The sequence below is a fragment of the Arachis hypogaea genome, chromosome 12 (assembly GCF_003086295.3).
Source record: "Arachis hypogaea cultivar Tifrunner chromosome 12, arahy.Tifrunner.gnm2.J5K5, whole genome shotgun sequence".
Lineage (NCBI taxonomy): Eukaryota > Viridiplantae > Streptophyta > Magnoliopsida > Fabales > Fabaceae > Arachis > Arachis hypogaea.
The window spans coordinates 116,931,629-116,951,681 of record NC_092047.1 but is presented as its reverse complement, the minus strand read 5'-3'; the positions used below and the strand labels follow the sequence as shown (position 1 = coordinate 116,951,681).

The window sequence follows — 20,053 nt, the reverse complement described above, 5'->3', positions numbered from 1 at the left end:
TAGAGTAGAAATTGAGAAAGAAAGAGACAAATAAAAATGGCCCCACGAAAAGTTTATATAGAATTCGCCGGAGGTACGACAAACTTGTCAAAATTACCAAAAAAAATCATATTCTAAAAAATAAAACTCAAAAATCTTATTTGGGGGAATTAATTAATGTTTTATTTTATTTAAGAAAAAAATCTTTTGTTTTTATCTTACTATTCTATTCATTTAAAGTTGAAACGATGGTAATTTAATATTTCTTTATCATAAAGTAAAAGTTTATCAATGTAAATTTCATCATCATCTTATGAATTTATTTTATTCTAATTCTAGTACAAGTACTTATGCAATTCCTTAGATTAAGTGGAAAAAACAGAAGAGCAGTCTCTTTCAACTATGCCAATTCCACGGTATAAGTCGGACACTTTTTATTTTTATTATTGAAATTGCGGCGGTGTTTTTAAATAATGTGGAGGATTTGTGTGTTTTTTTTGTATAGATGATCATAAAATTGTGGCACAGTTTTGTGAATTTTAAATTTTTTTTTATACTTTAGATTTATGGTTTATAATTTTTTTTTCACAAAATTAACCCACCAATTTACTTATTCCTTAAAAAAAATTTTCAGTCCACACAAATCTAAGGTTCAGATTTTTCTATTATCCTAAATCTAACCTTAAGTTTTGTTTCCAAAAACAAAACTGAACTTCCATTAAAAATACATCATTTTTTTTATAATTGAGTATAACACATTTTAAACTTCCATAACTAAAAAAATTAGCCATAAGTTAGACAATAATATTTAATTAACCTTGCATGTACGGATATTTCCAATTCTATATATATATATGTGAGATCATAACATAATGTATTTCAGGAGGAAAAAAATAAAAAATTAATAAAATTTATTATTTTTTATTAATATTTTTAATTATTAATTTAATTTTGTAGTCTAATAATTTAATAAATATATTTTTTATTTATCTTTTTAAATATTGTTGTTTAAATTTTTATTATAAATAATAAATTTTGTTAGTTTTTTAATATATATTCTTATTTTAAGAACTTTAAACCTACTATGAACTTATTTAAATGAATTTTTTAAATTTTTTTAAAGGTTTTTTGTAAATGAAAATATTAAAAAAATAAAAATAAAAATAATTTAATATTTAAATATTTCGTATGAATTTTATTTATTTATTATGTTAAATTATAATTTTAAAAAATAAATTTTTTGTTAATATCTTTACTTTTATTACTAAAAATTTATTAAACATACTAAAAATTCTTTTTAGAGAAAAACTCAACGCCCTGACAATTACCTCGAAATACAACGAGGTCCTTAACAAAAAAAAAAAAAATTCAACCCGATTCCTGAGCTTTATTTTTATGGGACTGATTAGTTCCTGTGTCAGTGTTTTTTTTATTTTTTATTTTTGCACAAGAGCTAATCAGTCCCATAAAAATAAAGTTCAAAGACTTAATTAGATATTTTTTTTATTAAAAACCTTGTAATCCTTTCGAAATAATAGTCAGAAATAAAGTTAAATGTTCACTCTTTTTTTAATAAGTTAATAACACTCGAATAAGTTTTCTCTATATATAACAGCTCTTTTTGGCTAGCTAGCTTGCTAATTTTCTTCCCTTAGGTTTACGTAGCCTCAACTATTTAATTTTGGGCCAATAATAATTGCAGAAGGTGTTCATATTTTGAAAATTGGAGCCCTAGCTAGTCAACAACTAATTGCGTAAGCTTAATATTAAACCAAATTTTACTTTATATTAAGAACAGAAATTATGATGCTTTGCTTGCTAATCTTCCCTTGTGTTTGATTTCCTTGAGACACTTTCATGTCATGCAACTAGTTTTATAGCTTATGTACGTGGATTGTTCGTTAGATGACTTAGATCGTGTCCCTAAGAAGCTATATTTTGTTTATATACTTCAAAACCTGGAGCAAATTATTATTTCTCCCCATATTTTAGGTTTCCTAGCTCATAGTCATCCACATATATGCAAGTCATGAGTCATCAGTATTATAAAACACATATAAGTCAGCTGTGCTTGCTTAGTTGCTTAGTTAATTTAAAAAACAATCCCGATACATATTTAAGTATCTTTGGTAATTAAATTTAATTAAATTAGCTCAAATCTAACCAAAAAAAAATCATTTTTATTGCACACAGTATGTATACATAAGTATTTTCCTAACGCAATCAAAATGCCCACTTCAATGACAATATGACATTTTGCATGCTGTACTCAAAGAATATGAAAAACGGTTTCTATCTTCATGCGTTTTTTTCTCTTTCTTCTAATGGTGTTGTTAAGTTGTTATATTTTGTTTTTGTTTCTTCTTCTCTTTCTCTTTTTTATGTTATTGCAGTCACGCATTTTATTTTTTTCTTCTATTTTTCTTGATTTTACTTCTCTTAAAAAAGTATTTAAATAAAAATAATTATGAGAAAATGAAATAAAAAAGAGAAGATAAAGAAAAAAAGATGAAAAAGAAGATGAAGTAGTTAGAAGATGAAAAAGAGGAGGAAGAAGAGTTTTAAATTGTGTGTGCCTTATTTAAATTCAGAATGCACCGAAAATTCTTAACGATGACACAAACAAACTTAGTTTAAAACAAGTTCAGACCAAAATGCACTGAAATTAAACTCAGAATGCACTGAAATTAGTTAATAATTACGACGCACAAGCAAAATCCTCCTCCTCTTCCTCCTTCTTCATCATTATCATTTTTTTCTTTTTTTTTTGTTCATCTTCTTCTTAGCTTGTTTTATCTTCTCATGATTCTTTTTATATTTATTCTCTTAATAAGAATAAAAATAAGAACAAATTAAATAAAGAAAAAGAAAAAATATATTCTGCTGCAAAATCACTAGAAATAAGAGGAGAAAAAGAAAAAAATACAGTAATAATAATAGCAATAAAAGAACAACAATGAAAACAAAATACGCGATAACAACGACGACGACGATGAGGAGGAGGAGGAAGAGGAGGAAAAGGAAGAAGAAGAACAAATTCAAATGAAAAAGGAGGAAGAGAAGGAGGTGATGATGACGATGATGATAACGAAAGAAAAATATGATGGAGAAGGAGAAGAACATACGCGACAAGAGTGAAGAAGAAGAAGCAACAACAGAGATGAAGAACGTGTACGTAAGAATTTGAATACTTAATCGAATTTGGTTAAGTATTTTGTTTGATTGTAGATCTTTATTGTTTAAAAAAATTAATCGAGTTATCTTCTCGTTTGTTACACAGATTCTGCAACTTTCTCTTATGAATTTAAGAATACTATTACCCATATTGATGATAATTAATTTGGATTAGTTTAATTTTATACTATACCAGCCAATAAAATAAGAAGAAAATGATAGCAAAATGACATTGACACCTTTTGAAAGATAATGGGCTTAATATTCAACCTTTCGCACAGAGAAGGAATCCTGTCTTGGGTTATCTTTGGGCTTAAGATTTTTGAAACAAAAATCTAGTGAATAAATTTTGATTGTAGTAGTATGCTCATGACCAAAAAAAAATAAAAAAAAGAAGAAAAAGCGATATTTTTTAAAATTTATCGGTTTTGGACGAAGAGGGTCTTTCTAAATTACACAGTATGAAAAATCATATTTATATGGAGCAGGCTTGTGAAGATTGTAAGTGGAAAAGTCTGCCTATCCTTTTAAATGAGACGATCATAAAATTTTACCTCATTCTATTTAATAGTGGGTTAGTAGGTTAAACTTGCTAAATTTTTTTTTGTTATTAAGTATTAAATAATATATAATTTTATTATTATTTTAATAAAATTATAATTTTTAAAAATATAAAAGATTATATTTTTTAAATTTATAAATATTAAAGTATTTATAATTATAAATATATAATAAATATAATTATAAATCAAATTTAAAAAAAAATTAGATTTTGGACCAAAAAAATTACAAAAAATACTCTTGACAAAAAAAACACTAAACCCATCGAGAAAGTTCACCCCGCTCCGCCAAAACACATGATTTAAGCAGTGTGAGTTAGACGGATATTTGATGTGTGATGGTTTTAGTTTTTCAATCTAACCCACTTTTTTTGATGAATTACACGAATCAACTCGATGAATTTAGACCTATTTACTATCCCTTAGTCAATTATCACTACCCTAAAAAAAGGCAAAGTATATGAAGGGAAAAAAATATATAAATATAACATTGTGGCAATAAAATACTCCTTCGTTAATTAAGTACCACATACAGTTTGAGTAAACCTCCAAGATTTCTGTTTCTAGATCTTCCTCGCAGTGGATTAATTATAAAGTTAATGTCTAATGTTAATGAAAAAGAACTCCAAGAGATTTAGAAGTGATGTAGTTTTGTCTTATCTTTAGGCTCAGACTCCTCCAGTTCACCCCAAAAAAAAACTCTTCCGTTATTATTTTTATACCTTAAGCAAGATTATACGTTGGTTATAGACACAAATGAGTTGGAAATAGATCTTTTCTAATTTTTTTAACACTTAGACAGAATTTAGTGTGATTTCTCACTTTTAATTCTATAAGTGGAATCAGAAATAAATAAAAAAAAATAATAATAAATAATTAGATTAAATACTGCACACCATCCAATTTTTTTTTCTATTGGAGAAGATCCACTCCCCAAATGACATGATGATTCGAGCGACTTAAGGTTAGTATTAATTTATTTTGTTGAGATGATATGATGAATTTCCCCCAAAAGAAGCAAGCGCAAGAAGTGAAAAATGACATTTGCCGCAAAAGTCAAACCCCGGTATATACTAACTACGGCATTAGAAGGTGAACAAGTTATGTTAAATTGTTAAGAGAGGACCCTACCAATAAGAGGAAAACACGTTTTCGGCGCATACCAATCACCCTGCATAATCCAACAGCAGTACAGCACTTAACTAAAGAAGAAGAGAAGAAAAGGCCAAACGCGTGGACTTGAAACTTTCTTCTACATAGCAGTTCAGAGCCTCTCTCACATCCGCGCGTCAAATGCTGGAACCGCATAAACGACGCCGTTTATACCTTTAACGAAAAAGTCAAGGCTCGCTTTCCACTCGCTCGAGTCGTCGTTAAGTCGTTTTGCTCCCTTTCTCGTCAGAGACTCTCTCACTGTCTCTCACCATTTCTCGTTCCTGATCAGAAAAGAAGAAGAACGCATGGCCGTAGCTGAACCCAAGCCTCACTCGGAACCTAAGGTCTGGAACTTCTTCAAGCGTCCGTTTCGCCATTCCTCAGCTACCTCCGGCGCCATGCCTCCCAATACCTCCACCACGACGTCGTCTCATCACGGCTACCACCACCACACCAACCCTACCTCACACAATCCTCCGCTCGATGGCTCCTCCTCCAACCACGCCTCTAGTTCCGTCTCTTCTGTAGCAAGGTCGTTCCTCCCAACACGACGTCGTCTCAAGCTTGACCCTTCCAACAAGCTCTTTTTCCCTTGTATGTCTTCTTCTTTCGTTTTTCCTTTTTCATTTGTTTCACTTATTGTTGATACATGCTTAATTGCTCTGCTTCTGATCTTAATTTTGGGGTTTAGGGCTTCAACTGTAGTTTCTGTTTTGCTGATGTTAATTCAAATTAAACCTCACCAGGCCTAGGGGCTTTAATTAGACTATCCTAAAAATAGAAACTTTTAGATCATTGCGTGCTTTTTCGCTTCCTTTCAATAAATCAACAAGAAGGGAAAAATATAACGGCTTGTGAAAATGTTTAATCACAGCTGAAGTGTTTCAAACTTTCCATAAATGTTAAATTTAAAGCGAGCTGGCGCTGGGTGTGTTTTTACTTTTCTAGAATTAAGATACTATATCGTTACAATTCGATGACATTATCTGCTGTTGATGTATTTCCAATCACGGTTGTTACACTTTCAGCTGGAGTGGATTGCGGTATTCTAAAGGTTAAAACTGTTAATTCATGCATTTGTTATTGATGTAGTCGCGCATGTCCATATGATAATGGAAATTAAATGATGGCAGCAAACATTTTATGTTAACAAAGAAAGGAAACTTTTTTTGTTTTCAAAAAAAAAAAAAAGTTTTGCTTATGATTGTCATTAAATCACTTCTGGTCTCGATAGATATGGAGGTTGGAACTTGAGAAGCTGATTTAGATGAAAAGTTGGCAGATAAGCGTTCAACATGAATTCCTGCTAAAGTACATTTGCCTTTATAAATTATAACAAAACAGGTCCATGTATTTTGTGTGCCTTGAATGCTTTTCTGTATTCATGTTTTCTTTTAGGACATTAAATTTTCATGTTAACAATGTGACACCCTAATGTACATGCTAAGGAAGACTAAATACTTTGTACAGTTTAGCCTACTTATCATAAGGTAAATCCTATGGATGTTTCTGATCGACAAGTCCCAACTATAAAGTCTGAAGGCAATAGGTTTAATAAATGAGATAGTTAGCAAAAAGATAGCAAGTTCTTTGTGCTTCTCTTGCGTCTTCCTGTCTCAGCAATTCAGCATGTGTTGACGTCACACACGGCTCGTTTTCATATTTTTTTGCTCAATGCGTGATTTTGATCTTTATCCAATAGATAAGATTCTTTATGCTGATGCTGTGGATGATTGCTCAATCTAATCCTTGTGTTATGTGGATGTCTGATCGTTCCTTGCTATCTTCTGTAGATGAGCCAGGCAAACAGGTTAGGAGTGCTATCAGGATTAAAAACACCAGTAAATCCTATGTAGCTTTCAAGGTAGAGTGAATATCTAAAACTGCTGATTTATTCCCCCCTTTTAGCATTTCCTTTTCCCCAATTCTAATATTTGTTACTATTGAGTTACTTTGGCTGAATCTTGAACTCAATTGCGTATTCTTTTTGTTACTTACTTACTTTGTAATAGTTTGCAGGAGAACAATTCGATACCACTGTATTAATTAATTAATGATATATGTTATGATTTTAAATCAGTAGGACAACTTAGCTATACATGTTGACAAGATTCCTTTTTTTATTATTATTTCATATGTATATGCAGTTTCAAACGACTGCACCTAAAAGCTGTTTCATGCGTCCACCTGGGGCTATCCTCGCACCGGGTGAGAGTATCATAGCAACTGGTAATGATCAATATATTATTTCTCTGTATGTTCCTTTTTATGTGTAACAGAAGATTTTTGGAAATACAAGGCCAAGTTACCTTACCATTTGTTTTGCTTGATAGTGTTCAAGTTTGTAGAGCAACCAGAAAACAATGAAAAGCCAGAAAAAACTGGACTCAAATTTAAAATCATGAGCTTGAAGGTCAAAGGATCAATTGATTACGTCCCCGAGCTGGTTAGTTAACTTCATTTTGTTTAGTTATAAAATATGATGCTGATGATTTTATGAGTGGATACTGCAGTTGTCTTACCTTCCTTCCTGTTCCAAATCCCCATCTACTCTGACCACAGCATGAACATCTAACAATAACATATCTTGTTGGATCACCTATCGTATATTTCATACTATAATAAAAGAATTTGTTACTTGAGTTTCGTCATACTTTTATCCGAAAGGATGCAGTGAAAGATTCATTTGAATAGCACATCCTTATTTTTTTGTCTGATTTTTTCTATACTTATCAATATAATTTTTGTGTTATTAATAATCCTGCAAATCTTTACTGTTTTTTAGTTTATTAATGGGCACCATAGGAGAACTTGTGGAATTTTGTTTTGATGGTTGTCCACTTCATGGTATTGCATTTAAATTTGTTTCTAACTGCAAGTAAATCCCCCCCCCCCCCCCCTCCCCTCCCTTTTCTTCTCTTTCCCTTCTTTTTTTCTGGGTACAGTTTGATGAGCAGAAAGAACAAGTAGCAGTGGAGCAGATTTTGCGGGTTGTTTTTCTAGATCCAGAGCGTCCCACCTCGGTGAGTATTGAAATTTTGCATGTTCATGTGTCTTGGTGCTTGTTACCTTTCCTTTATAATCTCACTTTTTGCACCTATTCATTTAAGTATCTGTTGCTTTAAATGTGTTTAAAGACTTTTGGTTTCTGCTGTTCCCTTTTTCACCTCATGTTTATGGTGGTTGTCTTCCAAGTAATGTACTTATGAGATTGTAAGTTTCTCTGATTTAGGCTTTGGAAAAACTGAACCGTCAGCTGTCTGAGGCTGATGCTGCACTTGAGGCACGCAAGAAACCTGCAGAAGATGCAGGTCCTAAGATCATTGGAGAAGGGCTAGTCATAGATGAATGGGTGAGTATTTTCTCTTAGACTTTTGATGGGAAGTCTTTTTTGCAATATGTTACATTTTAGAAATGCTCCATCTATACGATCTATTTTCTTTTCAGAAAGAAAGGAGGGAAAGATACCTTGCAAAGCAGCAGGGCGACGTGGTAGTAGACTCTGTATAGTGGTGTTGGTCTGGAAATACAATGATTGAATAGGAAAGTACGTTGTGGTTAAGTCTTCAGAGAACCAAATTATAAAATCTCAGCGTTGTCTTTTTTTAGTTTATATTTTTTGGTAAGAAAAATATATCAGGTGAATGGCAAGTGTACTTTGGAGAAAACTGTGCTTGGGTGGGCGATTATCCTGTATGTAGATAAATGTCATTTTGTAATAGGTCTTCTGTTTTTGATGGGTTGATGTGAAATAGTTTTTCCAGTTTGCAACTTTGCATAACGGATTGTTGCCATGATATAAATTCAATTCCTCTACTGCCATGATGGCTCAAATTCTCGTAGTGGGAAAGAATCATTTAGTGAAGAGATGTTTGTAAGTTTGATATTCCCATAAAATTTGGAATTCAAAAACTAGAATCAAGTTTGTCTATGTATATACACACACTCGATGACTTTGCTGGTGGGGTTCTTTCTCTGAAAAGTGATTCATCTTCTTAAGAAACTAGATGTCATTGTGTTAAGTTCTTGAACTCTAAAACCTTGTGTCTGTTATGCTTTGATTTTATAGTCAAATATAATGGTTTACGATGCTTTAGGACAGATTTTAGATTTGATCATTTGATGGGCTTACCTTTGTATTCAGAGTCCGAGAGATATACATCGTTGATGCAATTACTTCCTTGTTCAATTGTAATTTGTTTTGATTTTTATTTTTTATCAGGGCATCAATTGTAATTTTGACTATTTAACTAAGTGAACTATAAATGAAGTGCCGGGCAATAGCACAAATACTAAACCTCTAATAGAAGAAAACGACAAATGCAAATTAAAGAATGCTTGGACAATATTCTTCCATAAACACGTACGATAAGAATCTCCACGCTAATCCTATAAATAGCGTTGTAGGCAATAAAATACAAGCTATACATAAATTTAAGTGCCGGGCTGCCCAGTTCAATAGAAGGTAATCAAAGCACTACTACATATAAATGTATTATTTATAATTATTCTTGTCCGGTATAAGTCAACAAATGTTATTGCCAAGGGTGTGATATAACCTCAAATTATCAAACCCTATCTAATCCAAAAAATATATATGTCAGCTTAATGAATGAGACAAACTGATCACACAATATCTTTTCAGATTATAATATCATTTACATGTTACACCTATGTTAAATAATCTTCATCATGCGTACAAATGAAATTATTCTTCCTCTTGTTTAATTTTAGGATAACCATATAAAAGGCTCTAATGTTTAGCTTATTTCTGTTTCTATGTGTTTGTATTTTCATGAAAAGATGAAGAAGATAATGGACCAAGTAAGCTTGATTTAGAAGTAGATAATCAAATAAATTAAGAATGGAACAGGCTGTGGGAATATTGTGGGATGCTGGTAACCGTTTGTACAGTTGCATCAAAGTGCACGCTGATTACATTGTGAAGCAAGAGGAGAACCTAACCAAATTAAAGAAAAGATGGAACATCTTGAAAACATTTGTAGAAATGTGGTGATAAGAATTGAGAACGATGAGATCCACGGAGAGAGGCGCAGAAGACATGAAGTCAATGGTTGGCTCCAACAAGTTCGGAATCTCCAACAGGTATCTTTACTAACTGATGACAAATTTTTCACTTATTCATACACTTACATGAAGTCAATGCTTTCAATACTAGAAGAGAAAATTTTACTAGCAAATGAAATTGTATGCTATTACCTTTGAGAATATATGCCATACCATTAATAGAGTACAAAACATAAGATAGATGTTAGTAATCTATCTATTCTTAATATATAAAAGTAGATACATAAGCATGCACCACATTACTTTTGAGACATTTCTTTTCTCCTACTAATGTCATGTCAGCAATATTGCTTACTTGGCACAACTTTAGAATCAACCACTCAATTCTTGCCAAATCAACTATTATTTCCAAATCAGCAAAAAAATAAAATATACAAATAAAAAACTAAAAGATAGAATCCAATAACTTTGTAACATCCAAATACATTGAATTCATATTCCTATATTTATTATATCTTACCGTTATAAACAATACAATAAATTTATAACCGCAACAATTAATTTATAAATTAAAAGTTAAAAAAAAAATTATATTTTATTATTATAATTATGTTTATTATAATCATTTTAATTTTTGTCAATGAGTTATACCTCAAATGGCATAGTCTCCCATATTGGTCGCGAGTTCGAGTCTCTATATCTTTGGTTAAAAAAAATAATCATTTTAATTTTTAGAAGTAACACTAGGTACAAAGAACTACTATTGTAGTTTTTACTTATTATTAAAAACAAATTCTATTTTATTTTACCAATATAAATTTTGAAAAGAATATTTGAAAACTAAAAAAAAAAACAAATTTATTAAAAGAGTATCAAAACGAAACCAAAAAATATGATATTAGACATACATTTTCATATTAGATACAAATAAAAAACTAAAAAATAGAATCCAATAAATTTGTAACCTCCAAATACATTGAATTCATATTCCTATATTTATTATATCTTACCGTTATAAACAATACAATAAATTTATAACTCAAACAATTAATTTATTAATTTTTATAAACAACTCACTAAAGGTAATAAACATCTATATTACAAATGTCATAATAATATTATTAATCATAATAATTTTATGTTATAAGTATTTAAATTTCATACCATTTAAACTATATATAAGTCTCTTATCACTATTCCTTCACATAACATTAAATTTAGTACAAAAAATTTTATTTTCGAACTACAATGAGAATCTGATGATCAGATATGACAAAAAAAAATCACAACATGCATCATACATTCATACTTACTCAAATACCATATACCTAATGATAACATAAATTGAATATTGGAATCGAAAAAAATCTTCACAATTTTAGTAACTATAAACGAAATTGATGACAAATTAGGATGGAACTATGTTAAATATAAAAAGTATCAGATGAAAGCATATAAAAAAAAAAAAGAAACAACTACATTTGTGGCACATGTAATCAAACACCACAATATCCAACAATAAGGTAGCGTTTGGTGGAGAGACAGAGACGGAAAGACTGAGACTGAGAGACAGAGACTAAGAAACAGAGATTGAAATAAATCTCAGTATTCTGTTTGGTGCAAAATGGGAGACAGGAATTGAAACAAGAATAAAACTCTAATTTAATTTGCACAAAGGGTAAAATTGGAAATAATAAATTGAAATGAGAGTATTTTAGGTATAAAATATTATTAAAGTTTCAGTCTTCATCTCTAAAAATTTTAGTCCCCTGTGTCCTTACTTTTTGGAGGTACTGAAATACTGAAATTTTGGAGACAGAGACAGAAATTTTAGTACCAGTTTCTGAACCAACAAACACGATACTGAGTCACAGTCTCTCAGTCTTTGTCTCAATACCTCAAAACAAACGCTACCTAAGTTAACTCTATATACTTTTCATAATCTCATCTATCAAATTATTAGTTGCTAGCCCAATAATTATTTTAGGTTCAGAATTCCATTAAAGGTTTTAGATCAAAGTGTTACAACAACTTTTGTACTAAGGATTGTGATAATGCCAAAGTGATGAATGACATTCGAAACAGGTTAGGGGAGCATGAGAAGGTGGGGAAGATCTACCAAGTCCTAAGGCAGAGGAGAGGAGGTTTGTGTTGATGTTGGATGATCTATGGGGGAAGTTGGAGTACCGAATCCGAAGAAGGCCGGGTGTAGATCAAAAGTAGTGTTTACGACAAGGGAAGAGGATGTGTGTGATAAGATGCAAGCAGATAAGAAGTTCAAAGTGAAGAGGAGGCATTTGCCTTGTTCTGCAAGAAAGTAGGTGAAGGGACATTAAAGAGCAATGTGGAGATTCCAAGGCAGGCAAAGAGTGTTGTCACAGTGGGGAGTGCCATGTCTGGAGTCAGGAGTATTTCATCTTGGAGGCAAGCCAAACATGAGTTTCCGATTTGGAGAAGAATGTGTTCGGTGTTCTCAAGTTTAGCTACGACACAAGAACTGCTTCCTGTATTGCGCCGTGTATCCAGAAGACTACGAGATCAAAGTTGAAGATGTCTTGGGAGGAGGAGTAGTAAGAAGAGCATATATGATATGCGTGAGGAAGGCCATTCTATTATTGAAAAATTGAAGCTTTGTTGTTTGGTTGAGGATGTCATGATGTGATCAACTTGGAGTTTCTTAACCTGTCACTCTCAGAAGTATCCACACAGATTCAGTTGCCATGGTGATTCAATTGAAGGTCCTCCTCATGAAAGATACTTTCACTTCATCAAACATTCTTGAGGTTTTGGAAAGCCTTAAACAGTTGCAGATTCTAAGACTTGGATATGGAGGAGAAGCAATCTTGATAGACAAATTGGAGGAACTTTGCATCAACTTAAAAACCATGAGAGGCATCCGAAAATTTTGGCTTAGTTTCATTGATGAGCCAATTGAGATGGCAACATTGTTGGAGCTTATAACTCTGCAATATTTGTACAACATCAAGGAAGTTCCATCCATCACTTACACTTGTCACCTCGAGGCGCTTCGTGAGGTAGAGATCAACGGATGTGATTCAATAACTCACTTCACATGGCTGAAGCATGCTCAGTGCCTTGAGATTCTTCAAGTTAGAAATTGCAACTCAATTCAAGAGTTGGTGAAGGAAGACCAAGGCGAAACTGTGGACATGGATTTGTTTCCGCATCTTAGATTTCTTAAACTATCTTTTCTGGTGAGACTCAAGAGAATATACAATGAAGTATTGCCTTTTCATCATGGTTGTTGGATGCGATCATCTGCAGAAAACAGAATGGTGGGACAATCTAGTGTGGGATGATCCAGCCATTGGAGACGCACTTGATTCCAGATTTAGGCCATTTATTCGTATTTGATATGATTTCATTATGCTATTGTAAATAAATATATAAATAATAAATGTTGTTGATTGAATTTCTATAATATTATTACCTTTATGGTTTGGACAATCTCCAATCTTAGGTACACAACACACCCACACACTCCTCACATATTTTATCACATTTTTCCTCAATTGTATTCTCTAGAATTTGAACCCTAGACTTTGAAGTGGGAAAGAAAGAAAAATGCCATTAGAGTCAAGGTCCATTGGCGCTGTTGTTGTATAATCTCGTATTCATGCTCCATTTCTCTCAGAACAAAAATATTTCTTTTTTTGGACGGTAATTCCTCGCTCTACTTTCGCATGTACCCTTTTGGGCCAAATTTTGGCTATTCCACTCCCAAAAATTGGACCAAGGCTATTCCGTAATTACGCGTCAGAGTTTGGGCTTTTATTATCCAACAATTATTACCTGGAAAAACGATAATTAAGCTACACTTCTGGCCCAATTATTCATGAGCAATGTGGACTTAAGTGGCCCATTTACTTTTGTGAACCACGCTCGAAGTAGAAAAATTCTTGTTTATTTTATGGTGCAAATTAATTTCTTATTCTAATACATTTATCTATAAGTTTTCATTTTCTCTTTTTTAATTTATTGAAATGAATGGATGATTTTTTCATGGAGTACAAAAATTTATTTCATAGAAGATAAAATAATGCCCGCTTCATATCTAAAGTTAATGTTCTCAAAAAAAAAGTAGGCAGACAAATTGTGAATTAATTCCAACAATTAAAAAGAACATAAAATAAAGTTCATAATCATCCGGAAATAATTTGGAATCGTTTTTTTAAATTTATTTAATGTATCCTATAATTTAGAAAGTAATAATAGAAACAAAGTGATATTGAGTTATTTTATATCTTAATACAGTGAACTAGAACTTTATTATCTCCTAAAAATAGTTAGATTCTTGCACATTGTTACCACTAATGATTTTCTTATTCATTGTGAACAAATTTGGTATGCAATATTCGATTTATTTCACTTGCATAAGAAATTTATATCCGATTCATATGCATTATCTTCATATAAAGAAATTAGTTGATATGATGAGATGATTTAACATGTTTGATTAAATTGTTATCTAATAATTATCAACTAACAACTTCATATGAATATAATTGTATGTGAATTTCTACCCAATTTAATGATTACTATATATTGAAACAAATCAACAAACCTCGCTGTAGAATATTTAGTTAATACTTGTTCATCTCATAGAAAACAAAGAAGATATAATAATTAACACTACTTCCATGTGAGTTTTCAATTGGTGTTTGTCATGGTGACGTGAAAAGCATTTCGCCATCCAAATAAATATGAAGGTGGAAGACATGTTAGTCTCCATTGAGTAAAGTTGTAGGAGGGCCCCAAAACAATGGCATATGATATAAGATGCCTATATAAGAAGGCCAGAAAGAGGGATAACGAGTGTTCAATTAATTCCATTTCTTATCCAAAAACATATCCTTAGAGACACAAGAAAAAGAAAGCCAAATACATCGAAAAGCGTTCATTATTCTCGTGCTAGTCTCATTTGCTTTGGTGCAAAGACCGTGATTTAATTGAGGGACACCTCTCCTTTTTGGCCCCAAAGATTTTGTTCCTCTTAGTAAGTTGTGAGTCATGATAAGATATAAGTTACATCTTTGGTTTATTTTGATGGTCACGCTTGTCCACCGAAAGGTACTACACTCTCTTCATTACATCAATGAAAAAAGGGAAAAGAAGTGCTACTCAAAAGCATGAGAAACTTTAATTGTTGGCAGTTGGAACCTCCAACGAACTTTCCAAGGACAGAGAGCTTAATTTTTATATAGTTAGTTTTTACTTTTAGAGTAAATAGTGGCTTCAAAATTTCCAACAAAGCAATCATTTTGATCCCAGAAAACTAGCTAGGACTATATTCTTGTCTTGTGTTAAATGATTAAAGAAGAAATCATTTGAGAAATGAGAGATTTTTCGTGTCCATTATATCTGGCTGGTTTATACCTTTTTTAATTAAGTGCAATTCCTATATGTCTTCCAAATATACGATTGAATCAGCATGCAATAATAAGTTGGTTGGAGATTATTGATCTACTAAATAAAATTTAGCATTATTAATTCATCAACATATTGAGTTATAGACTATGAAGGGCATTTCTAGTAATTGGGATTTTATTTCTCTAAGCAACCTACACACGAGAGACGAGACGTTAAATTGAGAAAACTATATTAAATTGATGCAAATAAACCATAAATGTTTTATGTTTCGCTGGTTGTGCTGTGTTGTGTTGGATGTGTTAGTGTAACAAATATCTTGAGACAGAAAATTTATGCTGTATCGTGTCAGAGTCGCTTACTTTTATATTATACTGTGGCAGATGATTCTTCGTTGTGAATGGTCCCTTTAACCATAAGCGGTTGTAAGTCCACGCTATTGACTTTATTTAAATTTGATAAATTATGATGTCATTATCATTACTTTAACCTATCAGCCATTTGGCGCCCTTCAACTCGCAATAATCAGAGCAACCGTATTATACTGAAAATATTGGACTGCTTGTATGAAAATGAAATTCAGAAAATTCGTAACAATTGTGTCATTGGATTGGATAATATTGAAAGAAAAAAGCATATCCTGTGTAAACTTGGACTTTGTTCATTTGAGAGGGAAATACATATATTGACATTGAAATTGAAATGGATTATCATTTAATTTTTAACCAAGAAAAAAAATAAAAATAAAGACTAGCCACTAGGAACAGAAAAGATGAAATACTTAGTGTAATTACACATTCTTGACAGCTCCCTTATTCAACTCAACTTCATGGCCATAATCATCATTTTCAACGAATTTAGACCAATATGGGTGTGCCTTCCAAACCTTGCCCATCTCTTCAATTGGGATACCCTTAGTTTCAGGGAGGAAGAAGTAGATGAAGATGGTCATTATGACAACAAAAAATCCAAAGAAGATGAACAAGCCAAACTTCATGTGGCAAAGCATGGTCAAGAATATTTGCGCCACGAAAAAGGTGAAGAGCATGTTGACAGACACGTTGATACTTTGAGCGGCTGAACGAATTTCCAATGGGAAGATCTCACTGGGCACCAACCACCCAAGAGGACCCCATGACCATGCAAACCCGGCCACATAGATGCAAATAAACATCACCACCACAATAGCATACCACTTTGGCAAATCACCGGGGTTTCCATCAATTCCGAACTTGGCTCCAATAGCGGCAGCTACTACGGCCTGACATATGATCATTTGGGCTCCGCCTTCTAGAAAAAGGGCTCTCCTACCCCACTTGTCAACCCCATAGATAGAGACAACTGTGGCAGCCACATTCACGACGCCGGTGATGACGGCTGACATGAGAGCAGAGTCGTCCTTGAAGCCAATAGAGCCAAACAACACAGGCGCATAAAACATGATGACATTAATGCCCGTGAATTGCTGGAAGAATGGAATCATGATTGCCATGGTGAGATGAGGCCTGTACTTGTGTTGCAGCAGGTTCCTCCAAGGGTGTTCCACCTTCTTCGATTCCTCACTTGCGGCAATAAGATCGTTGAACTCTTCATCAATGTCTTCCACGCCGCGAACCTTCCTCAGTTGTTGCCTGGCCTTTTCGTGGTCTCCACGCTCGATCATGGAGTTGGGTGTGTCTGGAAGGACCAGTGATCCGATTGTGATGATGAGTGCAGGGACCATTGCACCACCCAAACTAAGCCTCCATCCCCATCCACCTTTGATTTTTGCGAAGAAGTAGTTGAGCACATTCGCCACTAGGATCCCAACTGTGATGGACAATTGGAACCCAATGTTCAAAGCTCCTCTGTATTTATATGGAGCCATCTCCGACAAGTACAGTGGCACAGACTGTTAAATAATTCAATGTAATAGTTAGTTGTGAAATCAAATATTAAATAGTAAACACTCATGTTCATATACACAATATGCCACAAGTTGTTATCAACTTGTCACGTTTCTTGGAAAAAGCAAAACCCTACAACTAATAGCTTTATTTATTGGTGGGTCTCTATTTTTTTTTTTAATTATATAGATTAATCAAAACGGTCAAATCAATTACATGGAAAAAGGATTAAGCAGAGTGGAAATTAAAATCGAGAATGTCACATCACATGGGATGAAAAACGTGCTATTGTTCCACAATAATATTGCCAATAGTAATTTAAAAGCTGTCAAGTTGGACTAATTTAAGTCCCAATTAAGCCAACACACTCAACCTTCAAATTGGAGAGGAAAGGAGCAGAGAGTCAAATCAAGCCGAAAACTACATGCGTGACTTTTGGGACTAACTAAAATTTTTAAATATGTTCAATGAAATGAATGATTAAAAGATTTATAAGTGCATTTTACTATAGTAACTTTTTACCAAGACTTGGTCTCTGTGTTTCTCTTCAGCTTAAATAAATAAATATATTTCTCTGTTGTTGTCTTTTCAGTACCGGCTACCTTTTGTTTTTTTAGAGGGTAAGGATTAATTTATGACAGCAGGAAAATAAGTTTACAGATCTGGAAAAATATATAAAAAAAAGGGAAAGGAAAAGTAAAAAAATGAAAACTTGATATAACCAATAATGATGATCAAATAGTGGAAAACGGACGCATTGAACGACTATAATTGCCCGTTCTTAGATTATTATAAAATAAAATAAAAGAAGAAAACGGAAGGATGAAATCAAAGCTCAACAGAGATCTGTTTCGTTTCATGTCTTAATTTGAAACAGGGGAGATTTGTAGTTCATTTCAGCACAGAGGCAGAGAATATCGGAGACATAGCCATGTTCGGTGCTGCCCAATAAGACAACACACTGATATTTTTTCAAATTAAAATTAGATAATTTTTCTCTAAAAATTTAGCTAACGTGTGCTTTGAAATCAACCGAGTGAAATTTTTAATTGTCAATATGGAAAAAAAAAAAAACAGATTCACGGTCAAGAATCTTAAGGAATAATGAATACTTTAAAGAGACACCAAAGCAAAATAATTATTTATAACTCACAGAAATGAGAAAAAAAAATAATACCTGATTGGCGAAACCGATACCGAAACCGAGCAAGATCCGACCAACGATCAACATCCAAATGGCTTGGGCGAAGCCATTGATGAGAGCACCGATAAGAAAGAGGAGGCCTCCGAATAGCATGGAGAGTTTCCGGCCGAACTTCCTGGTGATGGTGGAAGCGACCAGGGAGGAAAGCAGCGCCGCCAGATAGAGGGAGGAGGTGAACATGGTGAGCGTCTGGCTGTCGTATTGGCAGTACTGGTTGGTGGTCTTATCGTTGTGCTTCTTGCGGTACACCGACATGAAAAACTTCTTCAAGAACGGATCCATTGAAGTCACTCCACCTATTCACCATATGCAAACAAATTCAAATTAGTTCTTAGATCTGTTTCATTCAACTTATTCGTAATAAGCTTCAAATCTTGTTTTTCTATTATATATATACCGGAGATTCCTATATCGTAACCGAAGATCAAGCCTCCCATGGCTGCAACTATGCATGTTACTGTCACGAAAGGAGTTAGGTTTCCGGGATACTCCTTGCCCCCTCCGGGGCCAATTCCTCCCACGGCCGGCATTCTGACGAGAAATATTAACCAATGAAGAGAGAGAGAGAGAGAGAGAGAGTGTGTGAAAGAAGATCAGAGAGCGAAAGGGAAACAATGTGGAGCTTTACGATGGGGAGTGGCAAGTGTTTAAATAGAGCGCTGACTCCATTTTTTATTTTATTTTATTATTTTTTCTCTTTTCTTGATTATCTTTAAATTCTCTCTTCATCTTTTCTTTTTGTTGAGCTGTCAGTCATAATACCAAAAAATACCAACAATACACTACTCCTCATACATATCTGCGTATTACGTGTGTATTAATATTTATTATTTAGTTGTGTTTATGTTGATTTATTTTTTACTTTCAATTATTCTAAACAATATTGTAAACACTCAATACTCATGTTTAAAGAAATAAACTATGAAATTCTAAAAATGTATTTAAAATGCTGAATTTACAGAAGAAAAAAAAAACACTACATTTCTAAAGGTTTTGCGATCTACCATATATATTAAGGATATAATTTAAAAATTTATGTATTAGTAGAAACTTAAAAAAAATTAGACTTCTGCTAAAACTATTTTATTTATGGATTCATAGGAAGTGTGTTTACATATTTGTTACAAAAATTCATGTTTTAATATTCTAATAAATAATAAAATATTTATTATTAATGTTGAATTGTTTATTATTGAAAAGGAACAATTTATATACGGTGTATAGGATTAACGAAGGCAGCAACTTAATTGTCAAACTTGCCTAAATTGTTGAAGTATCAAGGTCCCTTTTAGATAAGAGATTGTTTTTTTAATTGATCTCATTCGTTAAAAGCGTATATTTTTTATATATCCTATAGTCAATAAATTAATTTATCAACATAATAAAAAGCAATGTAAAATCATTCTATTAGGCCGCATTTGATTCAAATTCAAAATATAGAATGAAATAAGACGTTGAAAATAAGATATAAAAAATTAATATTTTTATATTTTATTTAATAATAAATTAAAATAAATTATAAAAATTTAATTTAATTCATTTTTATTTAAATATTTAAAAAATATCTAACAATAAAAAATATAATTATAAAAATTAATAAAAAATAAAAAATAAATTTTGTCTTTTTATATTTTTATTAAAATAAACATAAAACATATTAATTTAATATTTTTAAATAT

The 20,053-nt window shown here is 32.2% G+C and overlaps 2 protein-coding genes across 2 annotated transcripts; one reads left to right on the top strand and one right to left on the bottom strand.

Moving 5' to 3' along the window:
- The first annotated feature begins 4,811 nt into the window (after window positions 1–4,811).
- LOC112728629 (vesicle-associated protein 4-2) lies at window positions 4,812–8,907 on the top strand. Its single transcript, XM_025778850.3, has 7 exons — window positions 4,812–5,462; window positions 6,662–6,732; window positions 7,016–7,097; window positions 7,202–7,314; window positions 7,814–7,891; window positions 8,101–8,220; window positions 8,316–8,907. The coding sequence occupies exons 1-7, from the start codon at window positions 5,174–5,176 to the stop codon at window positions 8,376–8,378; spliced, it is 816 nt and encodes a 271-aa protein (XP_025634635.1). The 5' UTR covers window positions 4,812–5,173; the 3' UTR covers window positions 8,379–8,907.
- Window positions 8,908–15,871: 6,964 nt separating this feature from the next.
- LOC112728628 (sugar carrier protein C) lies at window positions 15,872–19,082 on the bottom strand. Its single transcript, XM_025778849.3, has 3 exons — window positions 18,772–19,082; window positions 18,348–18,670; window positions 15,872–17,175 (listed from the first exon to the last, which is right to left on the bottom strand). The coding sequence occupies exons 1-3, from the start codon at window positions 18,902–18,904 to the stop codon at window positions 16,075–16,077; spliced, it is 1,557 nt and encodes a 518-aa protein (XP_025634634.1). The 5' UTR covers window positions 18,905–19,082; the 3' UTR covers window positions 15,872–16,074.
- Between the last annotated feature and the right edge of the window lie 971 nt (window positions 19,083–20,053).

Excerpts from the sequence above, each read along its gene's own strand:
- LOC112728629 (XM_025778850.3), top strand. The coding sequence starts at position 5,174 with ATGGCCGTAGCTGAACCCAAGCCTCACTCGGAACCTAAGGTCTGGAAC. Across the intron at positions 7,098-7,201 it reads TGAGAGTATCATAGCAACTG|TGTTCAAGTTTGTAGAGCAA; the intron begins GTAATGATCAAT and ends TTTGCTTGATAG. Across the intron at positions 7,315-7,813 it reads TTGATTACGTCCCCGAGCTG|TTTGATGAGCAGAAAGAACA; the intron begins GTTAGTTAACTT and ends TTCTGGGTACAG.
- LOC112728628 (XM_025778849.3), bottom strand. The coding sequence starts at position 18,904 with ATGCCGGCCGTGGGAGGAATTGGCCCCGGAGGGGGCAAGGAGTATCCC. Across the intron at positions 18,671-18,771 it reads TTACGATATAGGAATCTCCG|GTGGAGTGACTTCAATGGAT; the intron begins GTATATATATAA and ends TATGGTGAATAG. Across the intron at positions 17,176-18,347 it reads GTATCGGTTTCGCCAATCAG|TCTGTGCCACTGTACTTGTC; the intron begins GTATTATTTTTT and ends ATTATTTAACAG.